The following is a 27,491-nucleotide window of genomic DNA, read 5'->3' as shown; positions in this document are numbered from 1 at the left end:
TTGATAGATAAAAAGATCTTTTTGCATGAGATACCGAAACATAAAATTACTTTTACTTTCCATAAGATCTTTTAAGAAAAGATAACTCGAAAAAAAGATCTTTTCTTAAAATCTCACCCAAACAAGCCCTTAGATAAATTATAATGATATTTTGATATTTTATTGATATTAAAACATTAATTAATTTTTTAATTTTTTAATTTTTTAATTTCTTATTTTAATTATGTAAAGTTTTTAAAATATTTTTAATTTTAATAAATAATAATATATATTACTTCTAAATTTATTTCTCAAGAATATATGTTAAAAATAAAGTTAGGCACGCTGACACATGATCTATTTAGATGTGTTTAAATGTGTCTAAATTTTTTTTATTAAGACATAGTTAGACACAACAAATACGCGTATCAGGCGAATATCGATGAATATGATGTCTGAAATGTATCCAACATATGGACATGGCAACTTAGCAAAATATTCGTACTTCATAGCTATTAATTTATTTTTATGATATAATAGTTTCTATCCGTCACCTTATAACTCAATCTTTATTTTGCATTATGAGTTATAACTTGGCCTTAATTATCATTCATTCTGTAACCGACACTTTCATTACCGACTTAATGACCATTATTCTGACTTAATGATCAATGGTCATACCATCAACTCTATTCATCAACTCTATGCCTATAAAAGACACAAATTTCTATATACACCATACATTCTAAAGATTCTAGATATATTCTATATACATTCTATATTTATAGAATTATTATAATATACAACACATGATGACTTCTATTTCATGTCTTACATTCTATATTCATAGAATTATTCTTTTACCTCTTAAACACTTACTGACTTGAGCGTCGGAGTGTCTTTTGTAGGTACCCACCCTCTTGTCACAACTAGAAAATGGATTAATACAGACAGATTTACAATCAGATTTAATCTTTATTACAGACAGATTTTTTGTTACCGATGAAATTACCGACGGATTTTGTCCCTTTGTAAAAGTCCCGTCGGAAATTATTTACCTACGGATTTTTACCAGTTACCAACGGATTTTTCCTCTGTAAATTCTCCATCCATTTCTTGAAGACGACGAACTTTTCGACGGATTTTTCGTCGGTAATTACAGACAAATTTTCTGACGGATTTTTCTTCTGTAATTACAGACGGATTTTCCAACGGATTTTCCGTTTGTAATTATAGACAAATTTTTTGACGGATTTTCCGTCTGTAATTACAGATGAACGGATTTTCTGACAGATTTTCCGTCTGTAATTTGAACCTTGGAAAATCATCTCACACTCTGATTACAGATAGAAAATCCGTCTATAAATCCGTCAGTAAGGTAAAATAGAATTTTTTATTTTATCAATTACAAAATAAACTTGTTTTCATACAAAATAAATATAAATTTAATACAAATTTTTATCTAATTTGTATTCGAATATTTATATTTCAAAAAATAAACAAATTCATCGTATTATCAAACTAAAAGAAAAGTACTATAAACAAGCAAGCCAATATAATTCAAAACATAAACAAAGTGTATTAATCATCAACTATAATTCCTAGTATATTGTTCAACCATACTAAAACTATCAACTATAGTCTTTAGTGTCATTTTCATCCTCATCATTATCATAGTCCTTTAGTGCATTCCTGATGTGTCGTGCCAGTGCCAGCATTATCCATTCCTGAGGGCTTATATGCACATCTTGACATTCATGATCTTCTAGTTGTCCATCTCTTTGGAGGATCAAATATGGTACAGTACTCTGATCAAAACTCCTGACTCTTTCATCAATCACATTGATTATGGATTTAACACTTGATTCCCCATCATTCAGTAAATTCATAATATGCTCCTTATATTGAGAGTGATGATGCTTTAGGTTTGCTATGCCATTATCAACCACTTTGTCCATCAAATTCTACAAATTACTCGTCGGAATGCAAAATAATCAAACAGGTAAAGAAAGAAAAAAAAGAAGCCAAAATAGAATAGATTAAATGATTAATTCCCTTTGAATTTTAAAAGTACTCACTTGTTTCTTTTCCAGTATAGTTACTCTCTTCTTCAAAATATTACCTTCTTGAAATTTACACTCAGCTCGATTTGCTTTGATAGATCAATCTGTAGAGCATCATTAAACTCTTTCACTTTAACACAATCGGAGGTGAGCTCCTCTGTCCTGTATAGAAGAAGATTGCATGAAGTTATGAAAAAAGTATATATATTTGGGTGTAAACCAAGTCCTACATATATAAAAAACATAACCGATTCAAATTGAAAAAGAATAAAACAACTTTTTTTCAGGGACTATTTTCAAGTTACTACCCACACCAAAAGACCATTCTTCAGTAAGAGATCTGATCTAATTAAATAACCTCCCATTATATCAATTAAAAAAATTGTATAGAGATTTATATATGCAGCTATGCAGGCTATTAAGAGATCTGATAATGTATTATTATTGTAGCAAGAAATTAAAAGTGATGAATAAGATATCTATATACCCTAGTTTGTATTATTCAATTTTAATTACATCAACCTAGTTTGTATTTTAATGAAGAATTAGCACCTAGAGTCTATAAATGTGTATTTTGCACTCAGAGCAAAGTTAGACCTAAGATTTTGAGATTAATTGGACAGAGAAGTCAATCTTTGTTGAAGTTCAACAGCCTTGGTTGATCTAGCATACTAACTTATTTGGATAAGCTTTGGTTCAATATCTATGTTCTAGGGTTGTACATTTAAAATCCAAAATGTGGTTAACCGGTTAAAAATCCTTATCAGCATCCTGAAGCACTGGAGTAATCAGTCCGCCTTTAGTAGCAACAGCAACTGTAATGTTGATGCTGCTATTATAGGTAAAGCTACTACTATCTCTACAACTAGAGTTAACAATAGGGTGTTTAACCAGAGCAAGTGGTGTAGCCTTGGCAAGCAATGCTGTCATAGTAACTCCCTTTGACTTGATCTGAATTTTATAAAATTGAATCCAAATTGATATTCGGATGTCAACAGTATACAATGCAATGTGTTCCATACCATAAGTCTAGACACTCAGACTAACAGTTAAATTGACAAAGTGACATTATATTATGTATTTTACCAGAATAAAATTCCAAAAGAATCAATGTGATATTCATCTAGCATCAAGCATTACTACAATATGGACTTCAGTAAAATAGATACATAAATCATGTATCTACTCAAACAAAGTAATAATGCATTAGCAAACTAAGCCAACAAAGAAATGATATATATATATATATATATATATATATATATCATGATGTCCTAAAACTAAACCTAACAATGTAAAATTCAATGAAAATGAGAATACCGAAATCAAGATACCAAATTCTCAAAGTAACAGATATTTTAGAATGGAGGAAAACAATGGAAAGCATGAGACATACATGATATGACCATACAATAGGTTACACGGTTCTTGAAAATATACCACCATGGTTCTTGAAATCTGGAGTCTTTGTGTAAGCATGGCATGTAGAGTTTGCACTGAATCTAGTTTCTTCATCAATATCAAAGTTTTCATGAAAGTGAAGTCCTCTTTCATATTGACAAAATTCGTCTGGTTTGAGGATTTAAATAGACTAACAGGTTTTTTTGGGATACATATATTAAGCAGTATATAAAAACTCAAATAGGACAAAGAACTTAATAATTGAAACAACACTAACCTCCGCAAGATGCAGATCTTGGGTTTCCTCACCCTCAATTTCTCTTGCTATTCTTAAGGCTTATTTTTCCAGTTCTCTTGTCTGAGGCCCTTTTTCAAGTTTTGTTGTATATAGTTCCTCATTGAATGTGCTTTTTACACCAAACAAGGCCTTATTTGTTTCAAACTGATCACATCCCCTTGAAAAATATAGAAAAAGAAAATAGCCAATTTAAAACCAAAATGGACAGCCTATGAAAAAATCAGAATAAACAAGAAAAACAGGAAAGAAAACCTGTAGCTAAAATAACAAGATTATAGCAACAACTGCATATGAATATACCATAAAAATCTTTTTCAAAATAATTAAAGATCTTAGAAGGAGCCTTGCTGACAGGTTTTGCACTAGACTTCTGCTCTCTTAAAGAACCATCCTTAATTAAGCGAGCCATTTTAAAAATAATTCCTAGATGAACAGTAATGATGATGTAAGCAGGAAAGAAAGTCAAATTATCCATGATCTACCTCACTAATAATGAAAAACACGAAGCAAGTATATATAAGAATTTTTTATTATGGGGTGCAGGTGAAGTTATTATTATTAGATAAATATCCGAAAGATTAAAAAGCAATAAATAACAAATTAGACAAATAGGATAACTATCTTCGTTCTTTGAGTAACAACCATCCTATTGTACTAATAGGCTCAGTTAAGATAAATGATATTATGCTTTTTTTTTTCTGTATTAACATGAACTTGTTAGTCTCTAGCTTAAACCTGTCCTAGTTTTCCATGACATGATTAGCTATACTCATTGTATAAAGGGAAGTGGCTGTTAAATTATTCCTAATTGGGTTATGGGAAGAAGCGAAAAGCTAAGAGGATAACATATCTGAAGATAAATAGAGTTGGGTGATTGCTAGTTACTAATATTTTGATAACAAAAATTGCAAATACTGTGCATAGAAAATCACGAGACCACTAGAAATAAAATTAGTTAGACACTTACTTGTGACTAAGCTATTTATAACATGAATCAAGAGCCATAAGGTAGCAAGTTTGAGAAATTTTTCCATCAACAACCTACAAGAGAAGTTGTTATTAATTTAGATAATAATAACAATAATATTTATTACATTAATTATAAGTATACAACAAAGAAAAAGACATGAAAAAATTTTTTTCAATTAAGTCTACAACACTTGTGACAACTTTGCAAAATAGAAAAATTATTAAACATTCTCAGCAAATAACATAACACGAGAATGGATAAGGAACATTTCCATTAGTTTTCCATATACTTTTACTACTACTACTACTAATTTACTTACCTAAGGTACATGGAAGAAGATAGAGAAGTGCCGGTTGTCCATGACCTTTCATCAAGTATAGCCCAAGATATGTTAGGAAACACGAGAATGGATAAGGAACATTTCCATTAGTTTTTCATATACTTTTACTACTACTACTACTAATTTACTTACCTAAGGTACATGGAACAAGGTAGAGAAGTGCCGGTTGTCCATGACCTTTCATCAAGTATAGCCCAAGATATGTTAGGAAAAGACCTGAAAAAGGGATCGTCAGATTGTATGAGAATAAATTAATAGTATCCATTTTACAATTTATGAACACTATTGAAATGATCATCTTTTATCAAAAAATAATCAGTGCGGCTTATGATATGATATGAAACTGAAAACTATGTTACCAACTCCAATGGTATAACCATATATCAAATTTTACATGTAAAGTGAAATTACCCAGCCATGGCATGAACCAGAATTTGATCCATCGCATGATTCCTGTCTTATAAATAATTAACGGCCATCCAATCGCCATAAAGGCAAAAACACAAGCTAAACTTATCTTGACCCTCTTTACTTCATTTGTCCTGAACTTCTTCAAATCAAAGTGCCACATCAACCTGCCAGAGGACATGGTTATATCAAGATTTAGTATAGATTAAAATTGAGACTGCCCACTGCTCAAGTCAATGAAGAAGTTCTTAAGGAATAAAACAATGATATTATAGGGCATAGTTGATCACATAGAATAAAAATCTCATAATGTACCATACCAGTGAGCTATAGACATCCAAGTTCGAAATATATTATTGCATTTTGCAAAACAGGAGATGAATCAAACTCATCTTTCCAAACAGGGTGCCAAGCAATATCTTCATACAACCTATAACAATGGAGATATTACAGTTTTGAAAGCACAACAAAACAATAAGGAAACTACTGATAATTTACAAAATCTTCCACTAAAATCATTATTGAGAAACACTACTTACATGTTCTCTTTGCATGGTGTCTGTCATGCTTAAATCGCCATGGCTCATATGAAAAAATTAGTGGCAAAGAAGCTAGAGTTCCAACAATTTCCTCAACCAATTTGTTCTTTGAAAATGATTGTGAGGATAGTCATGGCCTATAACAAACAACAAAACGAGAGCATTACAAAGATGTTAAGTGTAGATGAGTTTCTTAGGGATAGGAGTGAGAAGAATCTTTCAAACAGACAATAAGGATTAAGTAAAATATGCATGTTGAACTAACCCCAGTTACTGCAGTCCCTGTCCATGCCTAAGCCAGAGAAAGTAGGTACCAAGATGCTTTGGAAAGAGCCTCAATGCATAGAAGGCAAGGCACTTACCAAAGGGATGCTAATTCCTGATTTGATCAGTGTGGAATTCTTGATCTCTTTTAGCTTCATTTTTAGTTTCACAAGCTCTAGTTTCAGGTCTTGATTTTCATTTTAATTAGTATTCAAAATATTATCAAATAAAGTCAAATAACAAAAGAATATGAATAGCCTACCTTTTTATCAATGCAGACTTAGAAGTACTTTGTTATTCCCCTAATTCGCTATTCCACTGAGAAACTGCATCCATTTGTTAACCGTGAAGATCATCGTGTTAGCGTGATTAAGGTCTATGTTAGCAACTTGTTCTTTCTAGTTTTGCATCGTGAAGCAAGACACTAACATTATTAATAGTTGGGAATAATTTTCAGGCAATATTATACACAAGAAATGATAGCTCAAATCAAAATTCAAATAAAGCATCTACTCTTATAAGATTATTTAGTTATGGCAAATGAACCAAGCATTGAAAACACAAAACAGTATTTGATTAAGGGAATTAGGGAAACATAGTATTTTTTGTTCAGGGTGGCCACCTTGAAGAATCAATGGAAATAACTAATTATTATTACAATTTATTTGTTTATTAACATAAATCATGACATGGAGTTGTGGGGACAAACATTATGGAAGTTGGATATCAAGTCTAGTTCACAGACCTGCAAATGGTGATGCAAGCAATACTGAATTAGAAAGATATGAGAAAACGCTATATTCTGAGGAAGAGAAGAATGGTACATTAGGGTCTGAATGGTATAAACAAACTCAAATTCATTAACCTTGATTTCAAATTTATACCCTCCAAAAAGATAGAGAATAAACTATGAAGTGTTGTTTAGTAGTGTTTACCACTGGAAGCATTTACGAGAGCGAAGAAGCTCTATTCAAGGTCATGGATGAAATCACTTTCCTTCTTTGACAAGAAGAGCTTGATGCGACAGTAGCTCTCAAACATGGTTCGAACCTCATCTTTGTTCCTCTGCTTGGTGACGACCTCATCCTGTGATAGAGGCGGAGGAGGAGGAGTAGGCGGATGATCTAGGGTTTGAAGAGATTGTGGCGGCAGTGCTAGCGGCGGTGGTGTGGCAGTAGGGATTCCGGGAGAGTGTCGTGCTTTCGTTTCTTTAATGGCTTCTCGACGGATGCCATTGGTTATGGTTAGTGCCGTTGAATGAGCGATCAGTGCTGTAATTTTATAAAATCGCGAAGGTAGACGAAGGCGACGAAGACGGTGGCAGAGAAATGCACATTAGGGTTCGAAAGGGAATGACGCAAGCAACACAAATAGAAGAGCCGGGAAGGGGTCTGACGGGACAATGGAAGTTCAGTGCAATGGAGGTTCGGTGTGGCGGCGGCGGCGCAAGGTGCGGCGGCGGTGCAAGGCTGAGAAGCGCCGCCGATAGAGCATTTGGAGGGGAAGGTATGGAGGCGCGGGGAAGAAAATGTGAAATGAGGAGGAGTTAGTTTGCTGAACTTTATTTTAATATTTCCAACGGAAAATTTTAAATTACAGACGAAAAATCCATTTGTAATAATTTAATAAAATGCAGCATTTTGTTCATTTAATTACAAATAAATTTTTCGTCTGTAACCATTTCTCACAAAAAAAATTAATTTTTTCGACAGAGTTATCGATGGATTCTTTTTTCCGTCTGTAATTTATGCTAATTCATTTTTTTATTTTCCAACAAAAAATTTCTCTGAAATTTTGTCTATATTTCCGTCGGATAAAATCCGTCGGAGATATCCGTCTGTAATAACTAATTTTCTAGTAGTGTGTTCTCTCCTTGCCGACGTATAACTCATCCCGACGAGAAGCTTGAAGACATTTATCGACAGATGAGCTATACACCGGCCAAACTCAGCAAGAACAATTGGCGCCGTCTGTGGGAAGCGAGTAAAATAATTCTTACTACCCTCAGGTTCATAAAACTTGAATTACATTCAAATTTTTGAGCCAATTTCAACAATCTTGTTTAAGATTCTATTTAATACATTTTATCAAATTTTAATCTAAGGTATCATAATATTTCACATGTCATAATCAATCCGAGAACAAACTCAGCTTTCAACCAATTCAAAAAAAAAAACAAAAACTCGGTTTTCAATCAATCCAAGTACAAACTCACCTATCAATTTTGCTAACTTTTTCAAAATTCTCTACTTACACAAGTAAAAATTATATATTTTATTCAACATACTTTTACATTTATATTTTGTGTAACTAATATTTATTAATTTATTAGTTATATTCAAACCTCAATATATGTCCTATATAATAATGACATATAACAACCATGTCAATTGCATTTTTATTTCATTATGTATTATATTCTTATTGCTTAATGATTTCATTTATACAATTAAATGACGGTAATTATGAGTTCAAATCTTAAAATTGGATTCCATCAAAAATTCAGTGTATATCAATTGTATATAATTGTTATACTATTCACTTTATGCTATTAACTTTTATGTTACTATTTGTTTAATATAAAAAGTTAAGCAAAAACACATGCAAACATTCAAAATTTACTATTATTGCACGAGGAATGTCCTTCGTCATCTTATTGCTTTATTATCAAATTAAAGCATGTCCTACAAAACAAAATTTAGATATTCACATTTGCCATGCATGGCATTCATATATGTCTTCTTCTTCTCTACAATTATCAACTTTTAAGGAATATTTTTTTTACTTTGAACTATTTTACTTTTACAATATATATTACTCAATATATGTTGCAACTTTATACCTATTCATTTTCTCAATTTATCTTATTCATATCAGACCTTCACTATAAATTGTAAATATTCATTAACTAATTGTTTTGAGTGAGAAATTTATCAATAAGTTGTTGTGGGTCGAAAAATTCTCAAGACAATTAACCATTATATCCTCGAATCATACAATCGATTCCGTCAACGGATATCTATCTCTGAACTTTTGAGTTCACATGCAATCAAATGCTAAAATTGTTCTTAAGTGGAAAAAAATCCCCTACACAACTATCTTGATTGAATGACTCTTATCACTCAATTATTTTTTGAATAAGTGCCAACATAGTAACCCGACTAAACTTGGGGGCTCACCATATCATTATTCACTTATCTTTTAACCGAGTTATAAATCATTTTATTTTCTAAGCTTAGCCTGGATCATATGATCGGCAGACAAAGCTTAGGGGCTATGATCCGTCACCTTATAACTCGGTCTTTATTGTGCATTATGAGTTATAACTTAGCCTTAATTATCATTCATTTTGTAACTGACACTTTCATTGCCGACTTAATGACCATTATTCTGACTTAATGATCAACGGTCATACCATCAACTATATTCATCAACTTTATGCCTATAAAAGGCCCCAATTTCTATATACACCATACATTCTAAAGATTCTAGATATATTCTATATACATTCTATATTCATAGAATTATTATAATATACAAAACATGATAACTTTTATTTCATGTCTTACATTTTATATTCATAGGATTATTCTTATACCTCTTAAACACTTACCGACTTGAGCGTTGGAGTGTTTTTTGCAGGTATCCACCCCTTTGTTCTCTCCCTGACGTATAACTCATCCCGACGAGAAGCTTAAAGACATTCATCGACGGACGAACTATACACTGGCTAACCTCTACAAGAACAGTTTCGAATTACTTTTGTGATAAAAATATTTGAATTTTTTTTTTGTCGTGACGGTTGTGTTTCTATTATGACCTTGTATTATTCCAATTTTAGTTGAAGACAAGCATACTAATAAGTAATAATTGAGAGTCATCATATAATAATTTAGTTAAATAACTTCAAATTATGTAACATTTTTAACTAGTAATTTTTCGTTTAATATCAGAGTTTTGAAAATTGAATTGGACCGGTTGGTTCAGCCGGATTAACTGGAAATCGATCACCAGGCCAGTTCAGTTAGCATCATAAACTGCCTAGTAGGGGTGTATATAAGTAGGGTGAAATCAGATTTGTCCCATCCAGAGCCAATCCTAAATATATATCAGACCTATTTTTTAGATCCTAATTCGATGAAATCTATACACATTCGGAGCACAATTATACGGGATAAAAATCGAACCTTTAATCATAATTTCATGCATCTTTATATCTCTTTCCTAGTTTCATAATTATTTTTATTAAAATTAAATAGATTAGTTAATAATTAATATTACACCATATTTGTTAGAAAACACAAGTTTAAGACAAAACGTATTATCTTTTTGAATGCTAGTATGGGAGAAGTTTTAAATTTCCAACAATTATTTCATATGATAAAATTCATTTAGTAAAAAATATATAAGTTACATACAAATAACACAAAATATTATATATTAGTCTAAAGTCTTATTACTTATACTTCTTAAATATAAAATAATAATTTTGAAATATGTATCCTCGTCGAATCAAACTGTAGGTGATCCGAATTATAGCCCGAACCCAATTGAAGTATTCTTCTAAGTGTTGTTTTTTGTTCTCGGGTCAAACCCGGACCACTTCGGATCCGGGCCAATATATGCAAAAATACTTTAGATTCAAGCCGGATTTTTGAACCAAATCAGATCATGTACACGCAAAAAACCAGTCAAATCGACAATTAACGGGTGAATAGCCAAAACCGGCCAACTTTTTTAAAGGGTTTTTGGTGTAGTATATCCCTCCAAACGGCGCCGTTTTACAGCTTAAGAAAAAAAAAAAGGAAGAAACCCTAAACCCCAACGCAGCCCAGCCCCACTCCTCTCTTCTCTGAAACTGAAAAGTGAAAGTTTAAAATTGAAAGAACAAAGAACCCTAGCCCCCCAGCCCCCAGCCCAGGTCGCCGTTTGTTTGCCGTTTGTTTGCCGTTCACGTTCGCGTTCTTCGCCGTTCACCGTTCGAGTTCGCATTCGTGTTCGTCTGGAAGCCACGTTGCTCTGCTTCAAACACTGCGACCAACCCGCGTGCTCCACCTAGCCGTCGAACTCCTCTCTTTTGTCGCCGCCGTGAGTTCCCTAAACCCGCCACCAGACAATACACTCACACAACACCAATACTCTGCCTCAAACTCTGCAACTTCTGATTTCTATTACAATAAGTAACTATTTGATTTGGTAGTGGTTTGGATTATTTCATAGACTGAATTAAAGTTACAATAGTTATGTTCTCTTCTCTATCACATTGATATTAAGCTTTGAATTCTCTTGTTTTGTTTTTAATTTTACCGCACTCAACATGTTTGATGAAATGTTTTAACCATATTTCTGGTTGGTTTTATACTTTCTAGCTTTTAGAAACTTAGTAAGTTGATTGCATGTGAAATTAGAATAATTGGATCTTAGTAATTAGGAATTTTTAGCTGCACAAATAGCATCTTTGTAGAAAACATATTAGCATGATGATTCCACTTGCATTAGTGTTTCTTTTGGTAAATTTTTAACTGTTATTGTGAATTTGTTAATTTGCTAATTGTTCTTGTGTTGTTGTTCTGTTGTTCTTCTGTTACTTTTAATTTTTTTTTTTGTTGTGATTTTCTGTTCTTGATTTAAGCTGTGATTGAAGGTTCTTTGGTTTTGGTATTCTTCACTTTCCTGTAAGCTTAGCTTTTAATTCTTCAAATCATTGTTTTCAGCAATGGTGATTTTTAGATTTTTTTTTTGGGTTGCTTTGTTTTAAATGTTCCTATTGTTGTTGTGTTTTTGCTGTGATTTAAATGTTCTTTTGATTCTTTTTTTTTTCCGAATTCCCAGTCAGTACTTGGTTGATTGGTTTTGCTCACTGAATGTATTTGATGATAAATTTTAAATTGATAACTCTATTACTGCTTTACTGTCTGTTTCTGTAGTTAAATTTTATTAAAGTTTCTTGAATTTGCACTGCCTATGTTATTGATTCACTGTTCCTTCATTGCTTTTTTTTTGTTGTTAATCATTGTGATGAGCTTTGTTAAAATTGGGTTGAAAACTACTAATCTTTCTTCATTTTTCACTGTTCTAACGTTTGTTCTTATTAAAAGATTTGCAATTGGTGATCTTTTGATTCATTATATGCTTCATGTTTTCATTGTTCTGTTCTTATGAAGAAAAAATTTGCAATTAGTGAATGTTCTGATTGTTTTGTTATATAAACAAAATTCTGTTTTCATTGTTTGGTTGCACTGTCCCTGTTCTTGATCTCCGCCGACTTACTACCCCTCCTCCGTGTTGGATTCTTTTTGTTTCAGGCTTTGTTGTGTTTTTGTTTCAGCCTCTGTTGTGTTGTGTGTTTGTTTCGGGCTCTGTTGTGTGTTTATTGTGCAACACTATCATTTTTTGTTTTACTTCTTGACTTAGCTACATTAAGACAATATTCTCTATCTTTAACTTCTGCATTGTAATTCAATCCAGCTATTTTTAATGGAAGTATAATTATGTTAATTGTCAACAAATTTGCAGCAAGTTATTGCATATTTTGATGATTAATTACATTTAGTTGGTGATATTTTATGTAGGGTTTTAAATTTGAAAGATATTTAGGATGTTTATTTATAATTTATTTATTATTTTATTATGGAACGGTTTTTCCGGTTGAATCACAGTTAGACCGGTTGGACCAGTAAACCAATGAACCAGTGACTAAAACAGTTTGATGATCGGTCCGGTTTTCAGAACCTTGATTTCCAGTTCTCACATGCATCTCTGAATATTTTCATGATTTGGTTGTAATAAATCAAAATAATTAAATTGGCAATTTCAGTACTTTTCTTTCCTGCCATCATTGCTAGCACGATCCAAGCAGCTTCAGAATTACAATCGTTGGTTTAAGTTTCAGTTGCTTTGAAAGTTGTGGCCACATTTGATTCATCTTAGTTGGTGCTATTTATGTTGATAATAAGCACCATTATTACACCTTTGCTTTTTGCATACAAGGTTCTACTACAGTCAACTTAATGATATGGTTTCTGCTGCATTTTATAATGATTTATTTCTCATACTGAAAGTTTAGTCCATATATTTTGTTTAAATATGTGTTTTCTGCTAGAAGTTGTAAGATATCATTCTCAAGAGCTATTTGTACCTGCTTTAAGGAAATTTTCCTATAATTCTTAAAGGTTTATATGGGATATCTTTGTGGCATCAATGCATTTCCTTGCATCTGATATAAATTATTGTGTTTTGTTTGGAACAGGCATTGGTGTATCTTCAATTTATTTTTGCTTGTTCAATTCTGAGTTGGAGTTGGGTTTAGTTGTGAGTTGCTGGGTTTAATTCTGAGTTGCTGAGTTAATAATACTGATTTTGTTGATGTTTGCTTATTCTGAATTGCTGATTTTCTGAAATAATGATGATGTTGTTGTTGATATGTTGTTGGCTTGTTGCTGATTTTCTGATGATTACTGATTAGTGATGATTAGTGCTTGTGTTTAGTTAAAAATTTGGTTGTTAATGTTTTTTTTTTTTTTTTTGTGGTAGAACATTATGTGAAATTGTGAAATTTTGAATGTTATTTGTTCAGAAATTATTGAATTTAAATATTTGAAATTATATATTGAATTTTTAATTAATATTTAATTAAACCGGTCGAACCATTGAACTAGTGAACCAGTTACCATACCGGTTCATTGATCGGTTCGGTCTCGCAACCTTGGTTAATATAACTGGAAGTGAGTTTCACCCCAATTTTATTGGATGTCCCCGAAGGGACTGTGACGACTTACGACTAATCTCTTTTCTCCCAGCTTTGTGCCTTCCATAATTTTCATCGCTGCACATGCAACAATGTCGAAGTCCAATTCCAAGAACAAGAAGCTCTCCAAGGAGCCACAGGACTTAGAACTCATCAAATCCGACGTAGCCTCATTCGCCTCTTCCCTTGGCTTGTCCACGTCCCAATCCTATTCCGGTTTCAACGACGTTGATTTCCGCAAGCCAAACAAGGCCCCAAAGAAGGATAAGAAGCAACGCGAAACCGCCACCAAACCACTGCAGCAGAACAACCAAGCACCGAGCACCAAGGAAACAAGTAGAAGCAATGGCCACCATGACAAGGCAAACCCGAAACCCAAAACCCCGGTTTTGTCACTGGAAGACGGGAACAAGGAGAGAGGGTTCAACAGGTTCAAGAACCTTCCGAAGCTTCCTCTGGTGAAGGCGAGTGCGTTGGGAGTGTGGTTCGACGACGCTGCTGAGCTGGAAGCGAAGGTGGTTGGGGAAGGGAAGAAGGTGGAGGTGAAGGATTTGGAAGAGTGGCGGGGGTTTGTGGAGAAGAAGAGAGAATTGGGTGAGAGGTTGATGGCGCAGTACGCGCAGGACTACGAGTTGACGAGAGGGCAGAGCAGTGATATCAAGATGCTGGTGTCTACACAGAGGTCTGGAACTGCTGCGGACAAGGTCTCTGCTTTCTCTGTGTTAGTTGGAGACAACCCTGTTGCAAACCTCCGCTCAATTGATGCACTTTTAGGTCAACTTTTTCATTGATTATTCCAGCTTGATTATTTTTCCCACTCCATATGTGTGTGAAAGCTTAGATTTTATGAAATTTATTCTTTCTTTTAGGAATGGTGACATCCAAGGTTGGGAAGCGCCATGCTTTGACAGGGTTTGAAGCACTTCAAGAATTATTCATTGCGAGGTCTGTGTTTCCCCAATTTTGTCATAGAAAACTTAACAAAAGAACTTCTTTATGGGACAATGTCCAGTTTACATATAACTGAAACATATACCTTGTATATTTTGTCTGGCAGCTTATTACCGGATCGAAAATTGAAGACCTTGATACAGCGGCCATTAAATCATGTTCCTGAAACCAAAGATGGATATTCCCTTCTACTGTTCTGGTATTGGGAGGAATGTTTGAAGCAGAGGTATGCCTCACCACACTTTATCAATTGTCTTCCGATTAAAGTTATTTTATTTGACTCGGCAAATGCATATTATGAATTGCATTTTTTTGTTTCCTATTCTAGCATCTACAGAGTAAGAATAATTAGATTCTATATGACCGTTTCCATAGAACTCTAGCCCGCTGCTGACAGAGAAGTGCAGGAAGAATGAGTTGTTAATGCTGAATACCTAACTGTCAAAACTTGCCCATATGACTACTGTCCTTTGTGTTTATTAACATTTTGATTGAGGAATCATACGATTGTACCTTTTCATTCAGTGGTGTTCAATTTCCTGACCACCAAAGCTGTTTTGTTATTGATGCATTTTATAGCTTGATGTCATAGATATGAAAGATTTGTTGTTGCACTTGAAGAAGCGTCACGAGACATGCTACCGGCTCTTAAAAACAAGGCACTAAAGGTTGGCATTTTGCTCTCACAGTCACACTTCGACTCTTTTTTATTGCTTTTTAAAATTATTATTCATATTACATACAAGTGACTATGTTATAATTATATAATATAGAATATGTTTGATGTTATCTTCAAGCTATTACACTTAAAAATGTGCTTTGAGACTATTTCGGCTTGGTTTGATAAGGAGGAGCTTTTCAAAGTTGACATGTGTTTATCAAAATTAAAAGAGTTTAATATTACCTCTTACATTAATAAATATCCAAATTTACTCTTATATTTATATCTATTATAGTTTTTTTAAATTTTAAATGCTATTTTACCAAATACAATTGTTGTTGCTTGTGTTTATTAAAAGCCATTTTTAGTTTGATTTACCAAACAGATGCTACAATTTTTTGAAATCTATCTTTTAAAAGTTATTTACGAGAAACTTTTTTCCAAAAGATGCTGTTACGCTTAAAAATGTGCTTTGAGACTATTTGAATGTACACATATCTCAATTGATTTACTTATCAAATATTTGGTTGGTGCTTTTCCTTCTTTTTGCAGAGCATATATATGCTGTTGAGTAGGAAGTCAGAGCAAGAGCGCAAACTACTTTCTGCTCTTGTTAATAAAGTGGGTAATTCATGCCTATCTGAATTGAACGTGTTCAATATTCATTCAATGTTGTCACTTTAGTTGATTGCTGTAACTACCAGATGCTGTTGCTAAGTGTTTTTTTCCCTCTTAACTTTGAATTTTAACAGCTTGGGGATCCGGATAATAGGGCCGCATCTAATGCTGACTATCACTTGTCAAACCTGTTGTCTGACCACCCAAATATGAAGGTATGGACAATTATCAGCATTTACTATAAACATTTTCCTACATCGTTTTGGAAGTACCATTGTCAATGTTCTGTGCTTCAGCAAATATTAGTAGGACAGATATTCTTGAAAAGAAAATTAAATTTAGGTCAAGTAAAATCTCTCTTGTCATTATGTCAGGAGAGAGAGGAAAAGGGTGGGGGGGGAGGGGTGGGGGGTTGGCTTTTGCTTGGGATTCAATCTCCATTTTCTGATTAGTCATGGCTTATCCATCCTGTCATTACAATTTACATATGACAAGGTGCTTCCTTGGGGGTGGGGGTTTTGTTGTTTTGGGGGGAGTATATGCTTGAAGAAAAAATGATTGCACGGTCCATATGATTTCCTTTTGCACGTTCATTTTCTTGATTAAGAAAATGGATTAGTTATGTTTCAGGGTCCTTGCCTTTTGGTAACGATATTTAGATCCCCTTTGATTTCTTTTCTCTTCCTTTTTCATATATTTTCTTTGGTCCTTGATTATTAGTGTGAATGTGTGATTGTATAAGCTAATTTTATTTTATTTTTAATGTTTCCATACAGGCCGTGGTTATTGACGAGGTGGATACTTTTCTCTTTCGGCCCCATTTAGGACCACGTTCACAGTACCATGCTGTATGCCCTAAACTTTGTTAGTGTTTTGTGCATATAATTTAATATTTCCCTCTTACATATTAGACTCAAAGAATCACAAGTTTTACTTTTTGTCTGTCCTATCATGTTTTGAAATTTATGGCTAACAATTCCTGACTTCAGTATATTTCAGACTTATTTTATTTTTGTGTTTTATTATGTTAAACGACAATATTCTGTATTGCAAGACTTAATCTTTTGATGTCACTTTTCAGTAGTATCATAAGTTAGCCCTTCAATTTTTCAAATTGAAAAACTGACTCCACAAATCCATCCAGAAATGGTCATTGTTTGACTGAGTCTGATTGATTTTTCTTGACTACGTTTTCAGGTTAACTTCTTAAGCCAAATCCGTCTAACAAATAGAGGAGATGGACCAAAAGTGGCAAAACGTCTAATAGATGTTTATTTTGCGCTGTTTAAGGTACCAGTTTTACCGAGGAAACAAGTGTTATTGGTTTCCTTTCCCCCGACACGCCAAAAAAAAAAAAGAAAAATTTGACAATATGCATTTTCCCTACATAGTTAGGAAAAAGGTAAAATTGAATAAGAAAAATATTCACATTAGAAATCTTCAGGTATTAATCTCAAGTGCAAGCAGCAATCAAAAGCTTGATAAAAGCAGCAAGGCAAATCCAAAAGAGCAAAAATCAAAAAGTACACCTGAATCACATGCTGAATTGGACTCCCGGCTTCTTTCAGCACTCCTAACTGTAAGCATGTTACTGTAATTTTCAAGAACTGACATTGATTAATGATTGTGAAACGCGGGACGCTTGTGCACCGGGTTGCCCTTTTTTTTTTTTTTACTTGCTCAAAGTCTTTCAAATTTCTGCTTGATTTTCTTGCAGGGAGTGAATAGGGCATTTCCTTATGTATCAAGCACTGAAGTTGATGACATTGTTGATGTTCAAACCCCAATTCTTTTCCGGTTGGTAAGTATATTCGAAGGTCTGCAATATTTCGCTGACAGATGTTGCAAGAGCATTTGTCATGAGTCATGACCTTATTTTGATTCTTGGATATTGATAAAAGCTGAAAACCTGCAGGTTCATTCAAAAAATTTTAACGTAGGAGTTCAAGCACTGATGCTTCTCGATAAAATCACATCCAAGAATCAGATAGCCAGTGATCGATTTTACCGTGCATTGTACTCTAAACTTCTGCTTCCAGCTGCCATGAATACATCCAAGGCAATTAAAGATGCTTTTCTTGTTTTATTTATTATATTCCTCTGCTATTCTTAACTTCTCTGTATTTCTAAGTTCTAACTAGCTCGATTTCAGGCAGAAATGTTCGTTGGACTTCTTCTAAGAGCAATGAAAAGAGATGTAAATTTAAAGCGTGTGGCTGCCTTCTCTAAACGTCTATTGCAGGTAATCATTGAACTGCCTTTTTGTCTATTTCTCTTAAATCTTAATATCTAGAGTAACATGAATCAAGTTTCTGATTTTTTCTTTTATTTCTATTTCTATTTTTATTTATTTATTTATTTTCGCTTCAGGTCGCACTTCAGATGCCACCGCAATATGCCTGTGCATGCCTTTTTCTTCTGTCCGAACTCCTTAAAGCCAGACCACCTCTATGGTAAGGCTAGTTGTTTTTTGGTGTATGCCATTTTTATTTATCACATTTAAATTGGACGTAGTTGCTAGTGAGAAAATTTTCAGCGACTTGTATCAAATGCTTTAAGATCAGACATTCCTTCATTGTGTGTTTGATGCTGATAATTACAGCAATTGAATAATCCGGTCAACATTCTAATTTGAAGACAGTATCAACTAGTATAAAAGTGATGTTTGTTTGTGATCTTTAGAAAGTGATTATATAACTTGCTTTTTCTATGTTGTTGTAAAAGCTGAAAACTGTTTTTTCTTACGTTTTCCTCAGAAGCTGAGACTGATTCTTTTAGACTTCAAATAAAATTATTTATTGAAGTGATTTATTTTTGCTGGAAAAACCGAAAAAGCTAAAAGCAAATGCAAAGTACTGTCTTGACAACTACTTCACGTTATGAAAAATAGGTAGCTCAATACACAAGCATCCCGCTTTAACTACTGCTTTGTTATGTTTGCCATAAATTGCATACTACGTGAGTACGCTCGTCTTTGTAGTCAATTCTGGATAAGTTTATTATAGAATTTACTATCTACTCTTTTGATCCCCAAAATAAAATCATGTTCATATTTTGTCTTTTAGGAACATGGTGTTGCAGAATGAATCTATTGATGACGAACTTGAACACTTTGAAGATGTTATAGAAGAAACTGATAATGAACCTAGCACCGTATCAAAAAAACAAGCTGATAATATTACCCTTGCTCAGAATGGAGATGATGAAAATAATGATAGTGATTCTTCAGAAGGCAAAGACGATCTTCCAGCATCTTCTGAGGACGACGATGATTCAGATGGTGCTTCAGAGGAGGATGCAGATTTTTTTCTTGCGAAGGATGAACCGAGTATCAAAAAACCGAAGTCTGCATCCAAAAATAAATCAAAATCTGCATCTGATGATGAAGGACAGCAATCTAAGGTATCTGCCAAGAAGTCTTTACTGCCTGGAGGCTATGACCCACGACACCGAGAACCTTCTTATTGGTAATTTGCTATATTTTCTTCCACATTGGTCCTCATCTTGAATATCATAAATTTAGAAGAGATTCTGGTATTTCTTTTGTTATAAACACCAGGTTCTAAGATGAGCTGCACATCATGTATAATGTTTTGTACTCCTGACTACAAACTTATTTCAACTGCGCTTTTTTCCCTTGTATTCATATCCATTTGTAGCGCCTCTAATGTTGCTTTGTACACTGCTGCAGCAATGCAGACCGGGTAAGTTGGTGGGAGTTAATGGTACTTGCTTCGCACGCACACCCTTCAGTTTCCACCATGGCCAGAACTCTTCTTTCCGGGGCAAACGTTGTCTACAATGGAAACCCATTAAGTGACCTAAATCTCACAGCTTTCCTTGACAAATTCATGGAGAAGAAACCGAAACAGAGCTCATGGCATGGTGGTTCCCAGATTGAACCTACTAAACAGGTAATAACTCATTTAGGTTCTTGCCTCTTCCACAAAATGGTTTTTGAGCTTATGGCCAATCCTGCATCATTCTGATTTAGCTAGCTAGCTTTACGTAATTTTTGTCTTGAAAGAAAGTAATGTTAAGAAACCAATTTGTTTTTTCAACTATTATCAGCTATTTTTCTTTAAAATTTATTTTATTTATTTTAAATTTTAGACTTTAAATCATAAATTTTTAATCTTAAATTTTAAATTGCACCCTCTAATTCCTAAATCTACCAAAAATTGGAAAACTTGGATGCAGTTGTCTTCATATAAAATTGGTAGTCGAGAATAAATAACAATTTAATTAAATCTGATAAATCATCAAACAGTTTTCAAATATTAACTTCTCATGTCAACTACAAGTAAGTCTTTACCTTAAAAAAAAAACTAAAATTAAAAAAAGAAAAGGTTAACCTACGGTGACTACCTATGTTGATTCCCTATCTCCTACACTTTTCTCCGAAAAAACTTCTGAACTTTGTTTTGCAGATGGACATTAACAACCACTTGATTGGCAAAGAAATTCTTTCACTCGCCGAAGAAGATGTGCCCCCAGAAGATCTCGTCTTCCACAAATTCTATACAAACAAAATGAGCTCTAAACCGAAGAAGAAGAAAAAGAAGTCAGCTGATGATGAGGATGCTGACTTCTTTGACGATGAGGAGGAGGTTGAAGGTGGGGATGAGAGCGATAATGAAGAGATCGAGAATATCTTGGATACTGCTGAACCGGACAGTTATGATTATGATGATTTAGACAATGTCGCTAAAGAGGAAGACGATGACTTGATTGGTGATGCCGATATGGCGTCGGATATGTCAGGAGGAGAGGACAACGCCATTGATGATGACGTCGGAGAGGCTGACGATGCCACTGATGACGACGACATTAAGATCGGAGATATTGACGATGCCTCGGATATTGATTTTGATGAGGATGAAGATGAAGTCGACAAAAGAAAACAAAAACGAAAACGCAAGAGTGAAAAGGCATCTCCATTTGCAAGTTACGAAGAGTATGAGCATCTAATGGAAGAAGATGGTGACGAGAGTCACAGGACACGGGAAAAACCCGCCGGAAAAAAACACAAGTCCAAAAAGAGTAAAAAATAGACTCATTGCATTGTTCTGATTTTACATTGATGCTTGGTAGCGTCGTTAGCACACATGAACCACAATACCAGTGTTGCATGCTATGCTTTTGTAACGTCATATCAAAATTTTGTGTATCGTTAACTATAAAATGAATTGATTTTAGAATTAGTTTTATACCAGCGTCATAATTTCATTAACATTTTCATTACGTGGAAACCAGTACATAAATACTAGCGTCACTGCCAACTAAGCAAACCATAAGAACAAACCTTGAAGCACCCTAGAGAGGAGGGGAAAGGAGTAAGAACAATCAATAAACAAGATATTCCAAGTCCAAGCTTCTGCATCTACCACCTATTCTTCAAGCAATGGCAATTTCAACTGTTTTAGATTTCGGTGGTGGAGGGTGTTTCTCAACAGTAACAGTAAGAACCCCGTTCTCACACTTGGCTGTGATAGCGGAGGGGTTAGCGTTCTCAGGCAGACGAAACTTCCTTTGCAATTTGTGTGGTGCTCTCCTCTCCAGCCTCAGGTACTTGCAGCCTTCGTCGTCACCGTCTTCACGTTTCCTTTTCCCGTTGCTCCTAATAACAAGTGCGTTCTCATCTTCCACGGTTACCTGCATAGTTCAGTTTGCTAACATTTTTATTTTTCAACTAATTTTTTTAAATTATAAAAACATATTTAATAAATTAAATTTAAAAATATTATAATAAATATTAGTATAAAAATAATATTATATTATTTTTTATATTTTTTAATATATAAAATTATATTAAATTTTTTAATTCTGATTTAATATTAAATTAACTTTTAAAAGACTTTCTTTAAAATACTTCTAACTTTCAAAAATTGAAAACACAAACCGCATCAATTTCTTAATTTATCCAAACCTAACTAACATTTCATTATTAACGCCTCTTAAGAAATCAATGACATCTATGAAGAACATAAGTACCTGAATTTCAGATTTGGAGAGGCCCGGAACATCCATGAAGAACACATACTCTTTGGGATTATCCAAAATATCCACTGGAATGTTTGATACTACCCTACCCTCTCGAGTGTGGTCATGGCCATGATGAGAAGAAGGGAACAACATTTTTTCCACTGTCTCTGGTAAATTGAACAGATTGAACGAGTCAACAATACTCGCCATCTTTACAAATTATCACTCCGAACAGGAATTTTTATGTGGGTTCTTTTTGCTCTCTCAGAAATTGAGTTCGAAAGGTTTTTGGATGGGTTTATTGTTTATATAATGAGATTATGAGAAAGTAGAAAGGAGTAAGGAAAGTTCGAGAGTGGTAAAGCAAACATTCTGGAAGGATCGTTTGGATATCTGGTTACACGTGGAGCTCTCCGGAAAATTGTGGAAGCTCGATTGCGCTTCGTGTTTTTATCATACGTGTCTTAATCTTAAAAAAAATTTGCCATCGCTATCCCTCTCAGTTCGACGGATGCATTTACGTACCATCAAATTCGACGAATGATGCAAAATTGATGTATTTTTAAAAAAATTGAAAAGTCAAGTGTTAATTTATTTTATTAAGGATTTTTGCATATTTTTATTAATGAATATGTGTATTTAAAAATAAATAACAAGCCATTTGCATTATTGTATTAGAGGCAATTCTATTAACAAAAAGAAACTTATTTTTGTTAACCAAAAAAAAAGAAACTTATTTTTAATAGTGGAAGTTGATAATTAAATTTTTATCAAACATTTAATTGGCTTTGCATAAAATAGAATAAGTCACATTCACACAGCTGCAGCATGCAAGTGCACTTTTTATTCAACCATTTTTAGCCACGACCCAACGATTTTATTTCTCAGCGGGTCAGTTGTGACAAATCACAATATCACATTGTAGCCAAGGTTAATTTAGTGGTTACCATTAGCTAGAAGACAAATTTATACTTGGCTATGAGTTCGTATATAGAGTATCATATTCCACTCTTTTTTAGAGAGGAATACGTGATCATTTTCCTATAATAAGATAACTTTTAGGCTTTTTTCCTACTTTTAAATTTCAATATCTCATACAACAAAAATTATTGACGAAAAGTTTACAAACAAAAATTAGACCAAGAGTTGCATTTTTTTTTTTGTTTTTTGGACTGACAGTTGCGTTTATTAACGATAAATGAAAAAGAAAGATGTTTTCAGATGTTTTCGGACCGTAAATGAAGAGATATCATGGGCTGCTGCTGCATCTACACTTTGGGCTTGTCGGGATTCCGCTTTGATATGATATGCAGATAACATTGTACGAAACCCATGACAGAAAACATCATTGTACCCAGAAACAAATAATAATAACAATAATAATAATAATAATAATAATAATAACGACAGAAGAAGATCATCATTGTAGTAATATATTCATACAAAAATCAGCACGAGGAAAATTCAAGGAAATGTGTAAATTACAACTATGCATGTCTGTTATAGACATATAATCACTAGGAAGGAAGATTTGCTACTTAAATACACGCAACAGAATCACTATGGCCATGGTGTTTGATACTTTGTCCCCTAATCAATTCTTAAACCACATAGATGCTCTGATAAATATTATGTATCTGAATCTTATTATATGCTCTTGGTGTTGGTGATAGCTTAATTAAGTTTCTTATTGGAACGACTAGGGTGCCACAATGGAGAGAGAACCAACATGTGACCAATAGATTTTTAAAAATAATTTTCAATGGCCAATTTTATAATGTTTATAATTTGATATCTAATTTTTTAATAGAAGATTTAAAGATGATTAAAAAATACTAATCATAATTAACATCAATTAAATTTTGAAGTGTTAAGAAAAAGAATGACAAAATTCTCCGAAATACAGAAATTCTGCAGAAATTGCCTTAAATGAGGATTTGAAGATGAGAAATGTTCTCTGTGAAAATAGGGATGGAAACAAAATTCTCTCGAGATAGACATGGAGATTCAAAAGGAGATTCTCGTCCTGTCTCCACTAATTTCGAATTATTAAATTTACTTAAATACCCTTAATAATTTATTTTTCATATAATCTTTTTAGTCATTTCACATATTATATTTTATATATATATATATATATATATATATATATATATATATATATATATAGTGCCGTCTGTGGTGACTGATGCATATTGATCACTAAGGTGGCCATAACGTGTGAACCAATGCGGAAAGCACATTTATGACATTTGAATATAAAAAGTGGACATTAACTCTTCTAATGACACAATAACTCCACTAATTAATTAAATACAGTAAATCATTTGGCGCATAAAATTAGAATAATTAACATGAAAAAAATTAATAATGCAATTTTGTGGAAAAATTGATAAAGATTGTTTTTGGATATGGTGATTGGAGAACTAGGATTTCAGTTGAAATTGGGGGTTTAGTATCGAGGGTTAAATCCCGGTGCGCGGCTAGTGAGTGTTAATGAGAGGAGAAACAACTAATTAGTGAAAGAAATAACTAATATTTCGGTATTTTTAATTTTTTTCCTTTGTAGTAGTTTACGTATTTTAACTTACTAGATTTGAAGAGAGCGAAAAAATATTTTTTGGTGTCATGGATAGGAATAATTCCACTAACTCCCTCCCTTTCATCTCACTCAATGGTTCCTAATCCTAATCAAGATAACCAGGAACACTTCTTCTCAGTAAGGCGCTTTCTCTACCAATAACGGTGGCCGCTTTTGGATGACGGAACAAAGTAGAACGTTGGTGAGTCATTGAATGATACTGCCAGAAAAACGGGTTGCTCTTTGCTTATACGAATACTTCCTTCCTTGTTCTTCTCTGTTGATTGGAGGAGATGAATGTTAGATTGCTTGCTTTGGGTCTTACCGTTGGATGATTCTACCTTTCTTCAATTTTCTGTTAGATGATTCTGCCTCTCTCATGGTGCTCGAAATTTTACCGGTAATAGTATGCCTCTGCTTTCAATTGGCACCAAAACTCTTCTCATCAATCTCTATGCGCTCTTCACGAATCGAGACGCAATACTGGCCAAGAAATCAAAAAATAATTGTTTTCACATTTTTTTTAATTTCTTAGAGACTTATCTTTCGTTGACATGATTTTTGTCCATGCAATCTAAAGTCCACATGAAATAATCAATTTTTCGGATTTAAAATGATTATATTGTCAATGCGGTAAAACCTAGCAAGTTACCATACTTAGCTACATTTAATCTTCTTCAATGCTGATATTAAAAACTTTTAATGCTTAAATGGGTATGTTATATGTCATTCACCAATTCACCGGTCAAAGCACGACAATCCCAGCCACCACAGAACTCATATATATATATGTAAAACCTAATCCTAATTTTAAAGGTGTCTTCCTTTTTTCTATAATATTAACATTGTGCTGTCCCAGTCTCCATTTACTCTAGAAAGCCAAAACTTACAAATTTCAATTTCTCATAGTCACAACCATATCCCTTACCACTCCTACTTAGTGCTCATCATGTCGTCACCCTCTTGCCGCCTCTCTCTCCGATCGTGGCGTCCTTTTCCCTTTTTACCATTGTGTGATTGTGTCATTGTATGTTATAATAATATTTTCTGATTCATTGTTTTTAATTTTTTATTAGAACTTTCATATAAATTATCAATATAGAAAGATGGGTAATAGGACCCACAAAAAATAAAAATCCACAAAAAATAGAGATGGAAAGCAATATTTTTTTACAGCGAGGATTCGGGTGGGACAAAAAACAAATCTAGAGGCAGGAATGGAGAGCGAGAAGATATCCTCCATTCCCACCCTCATTCTCGTCCTGTCCCATTGCCATCCCTAGTTAAGAGAAGTAAATATCATTAACCTCCTTTAAAATCTTTGCTTCCTTTTTTATATTCTTGAACACACTCATTTTTTTGTCCCAATTTCTCAACTTTTTTTCTTAAAAAATATTGTTAAAATAATTTTTTAATATTTTTATATTATTTTTTATTTTTATTTTTTAAATTAAAAATTATTTTTAAACATTTAAATAATGTTATGTTGATTTTATTAATATTTTTTAAATGTTACTAAAATTGTATAATTTAATGCATATCCCATACCTATAAGAAATTACACCTAATCTTTAATAGTTGTACATGAATTAGCTGTTTATGCAGCATTTTTATTTTACGCGATACCCTAATCACATTAATCTACTTTTGTTCCACGAGTTTTTGTACCATTAAATCTTTCAAGTATATTTTGATGGTCAACCCTTCCAAAAAACTTTGATAAACTAAGCTACTTGATTGTTCATTTAGGTTCTAAGTTTAACCTTAATACTATCTTTCCAAGCATTATTATTATATGACAAACTATTTGGGAATTTTTTTAAAATAAAAATAAAAAGTACCATTTGGGTATTATCATGGAAGTGGATATTGTGGAATTTCTTTTTTTTTTAATATTAAATTATTAGATATGAATTTTTCAAAAATAATTTAAATTTGTGTTATGTATTACCATTTGGGTCTTGTATCTTGTACTAATGAGGTACCTCTTGTTTAGTTGGGCGAATACTAAAAGTGAAGAGTTAGGTATTAACATAGCCAAGTCAAGTTAGGTTAGAACTTGATAAAAAAAAGATTGTATCAATCCTGTAGAATTGATGTATATAATACTTTAACTATAGTAGAAATTTCACTACTGTTGTGGTGGAGACTGGATGTAGGTTGCATTGCACAAGACAACTGAACCAAGATACATGATGATGTCAGCTTCTCTCTTTCTTTCTCTGTTCTGTTTTCTGATATTCACGAGACAAAATAAAATTTTCTCATAAAATTTTTCGCTGTTGAGTTTGAACAAAATTCAAGTGAAAATTTACAAATTAAGCCATATTTCTTTAAAGTAAAAGAAGGTCATAGATTCAACCCCTTTTCTCTAAACCTTCTACAACTTTCATATACGTTACTGTAAATTTTTATAAAATATCAATGACATTTTGTACTATTATCATAACAGTATAAAATATTAAAATAATTAAATATTTTTATATTTCATATTAAAAGTATCCATACATAAAAAATTTAGTTGGATGCTGTCATCTTCAAATTAATAATATCACCTCCAATTGAAAAATACTATTTTAGATACAAAGCCTATCTATAACAAAATCTTATCACATTGAAAGTGATATTATCAATTTTTTAGTGGTAATAACCATTCTCTATCATTTTCAAAAATCAAATTTAAAGT

The 27,491-nt window shown here is 33.0% G+C and overlaps 3 protein-coding genes across 14 annotated transcripts; 1 reads left to right on the top strand and 2 right to left on the bottom strand.

Moving 5' to 3' along the window:
- Nucleotides 1-1,434: 1,434 nt before the first annotated feature.
- Nucleotides 1,435-7,830, bottom strand: LOC112710509 (omega-6 fatty acid desaturase, chloroplastic-like). Of its 11 annotated transcripts, XM_072202629.1 has the most exons (13): nt 7,198-7,799; nt 6,972-7,007; nt 6,525-6,588; nt 6,264-6,414; nt 5,999-6,135; nt 5,780-5,889; nt 5,463-5,626; nt 5,184-5,267; nt 5,031-5,075; nt 4,709-4,782; nt 3,721-3,898; nt 2,058-2,204; nt 1,435-1,943 (listed from the first exon to the last, which is right to left on the bottom strand). In XM_072202629.1, the coding sequence occupies exons 7-11, from the start codon at nt 5,492-5,494 to the stop codon at nt 3,855-3,857; spliced, it is 279 nt and encodes a 92-aa protein (XP_072058730.1). In that variant the 5' UTR covers nt 5,495-5,626; nt 5,780-5,889; nt 5,999-6,135; nt 6,264-6,414; nt 6,525-6,588; nt 6,972-7,007; nt 7,198-7,799; the 3' UTR covers nt 1,435-1,943; nt 2,058-2,204; nt 3,721-3,854. The 11 variants fall into 11 exon arrangements, with proteins under 11 accessions (XP_072058730.1, XP_072058721.1, XP_072058727.1 ...); XM_072202620.1 differs by having other exon boundaries at nt 6,525-7,007; nt 7,198-7,830; XM_072202626.1 differs by lacking the exon at nt 6,972-7,007 and having other exon boundaries at nt 6,264-6,449; nt 7,198-7,804.
- Nucleotides 7,831-11,030: 3,200 nt separating this feature from the next.
- LOC112710507 (protein SLOW WALKER 2) lies at nt 11,031-21,449 on the top strand. 2 transcript variants are annotated; one of them, XM_025762753.3, is made up of 17 exons: nt 11,031-11,350; nt 14,062-14,783; nt 14,879-14,954; nt 15,067-15,186; nt 15,553-15,628; nt 16,174-16,242; nt 16,374-16,454; nt 17,016-17,087; nt 17,437-17,529; nt 17,684-17,818; nt 17,957-18,040; nt 18,155-18,298; nt 18,392-18,481; nt 18,610-18,692; nt 19,305-19,706; nt 19,931-20,153; nt 20,670-21,449. In XM_025762753.3, the coding sequence occupies exons 2-17, from the start codon at nt 14,102-14,104 to the stop codon at nt 21,291-21,293; spliced, it is 3,054 nt and encodes a 1,017-aa protein (XP_025618538.1). In that variant the 5' UTR covers nt 11,031-11,350; nt 14,062-14,101; the 3' UTR covers nt 21,294-21,449. The 2 variants fall into 2 exon arrangements, with proteins under 2 accessions (XP_025618538.1, XP_025618539.1); XM_025762754.3 differs by having other exon boundaries at nt 11,031-11,442.
- LOC112710508 (17.4 kDa class III heat shock protein) lies at nt 21,445-22,759 on the bottom strand. The gene is made up of 2 exons (XM_025762755.3): nt 22,234-22,759; nt 21,445-21,894 (listed from the first exon to the last, which is right to left on the bottom strand). The coding sequence occupies exons 1-2, from the start codon at nt 22,432-22,434 to the stop codon at nt 21,637-21,639; spliced, it is 459 nt and encodes a 152-aa protein (XP_025618540.1). The 5' UTR covers nt 22,435-22,759; the 3' UTR covers nt 21,445-21,636.
- Nucleotides 22,760-27,491: the final 4,732 nt, after the last annotated feature.

This window comes from Arachis hypogaea, chromosome 9 (genome assembly GCF_003086295.3).
Source record: "Arachis hypogaea cultivar Tifrunner chromosome 9, arahy.Tifrunner.gnm2.J5K5, whole genome shotgun sequence".
In the NCBI taxonomy this organism is placed as follows: domain Eukaryota; kingdom Viridiplantae; phylum Streptophyta; class Magnoliopsida; order Fabales; family Fabaceae; genus Arachis; species Arachis hypogaea.
This window is presented reverse-complemented; position numbering and strand designations above follow the sequence as displayed.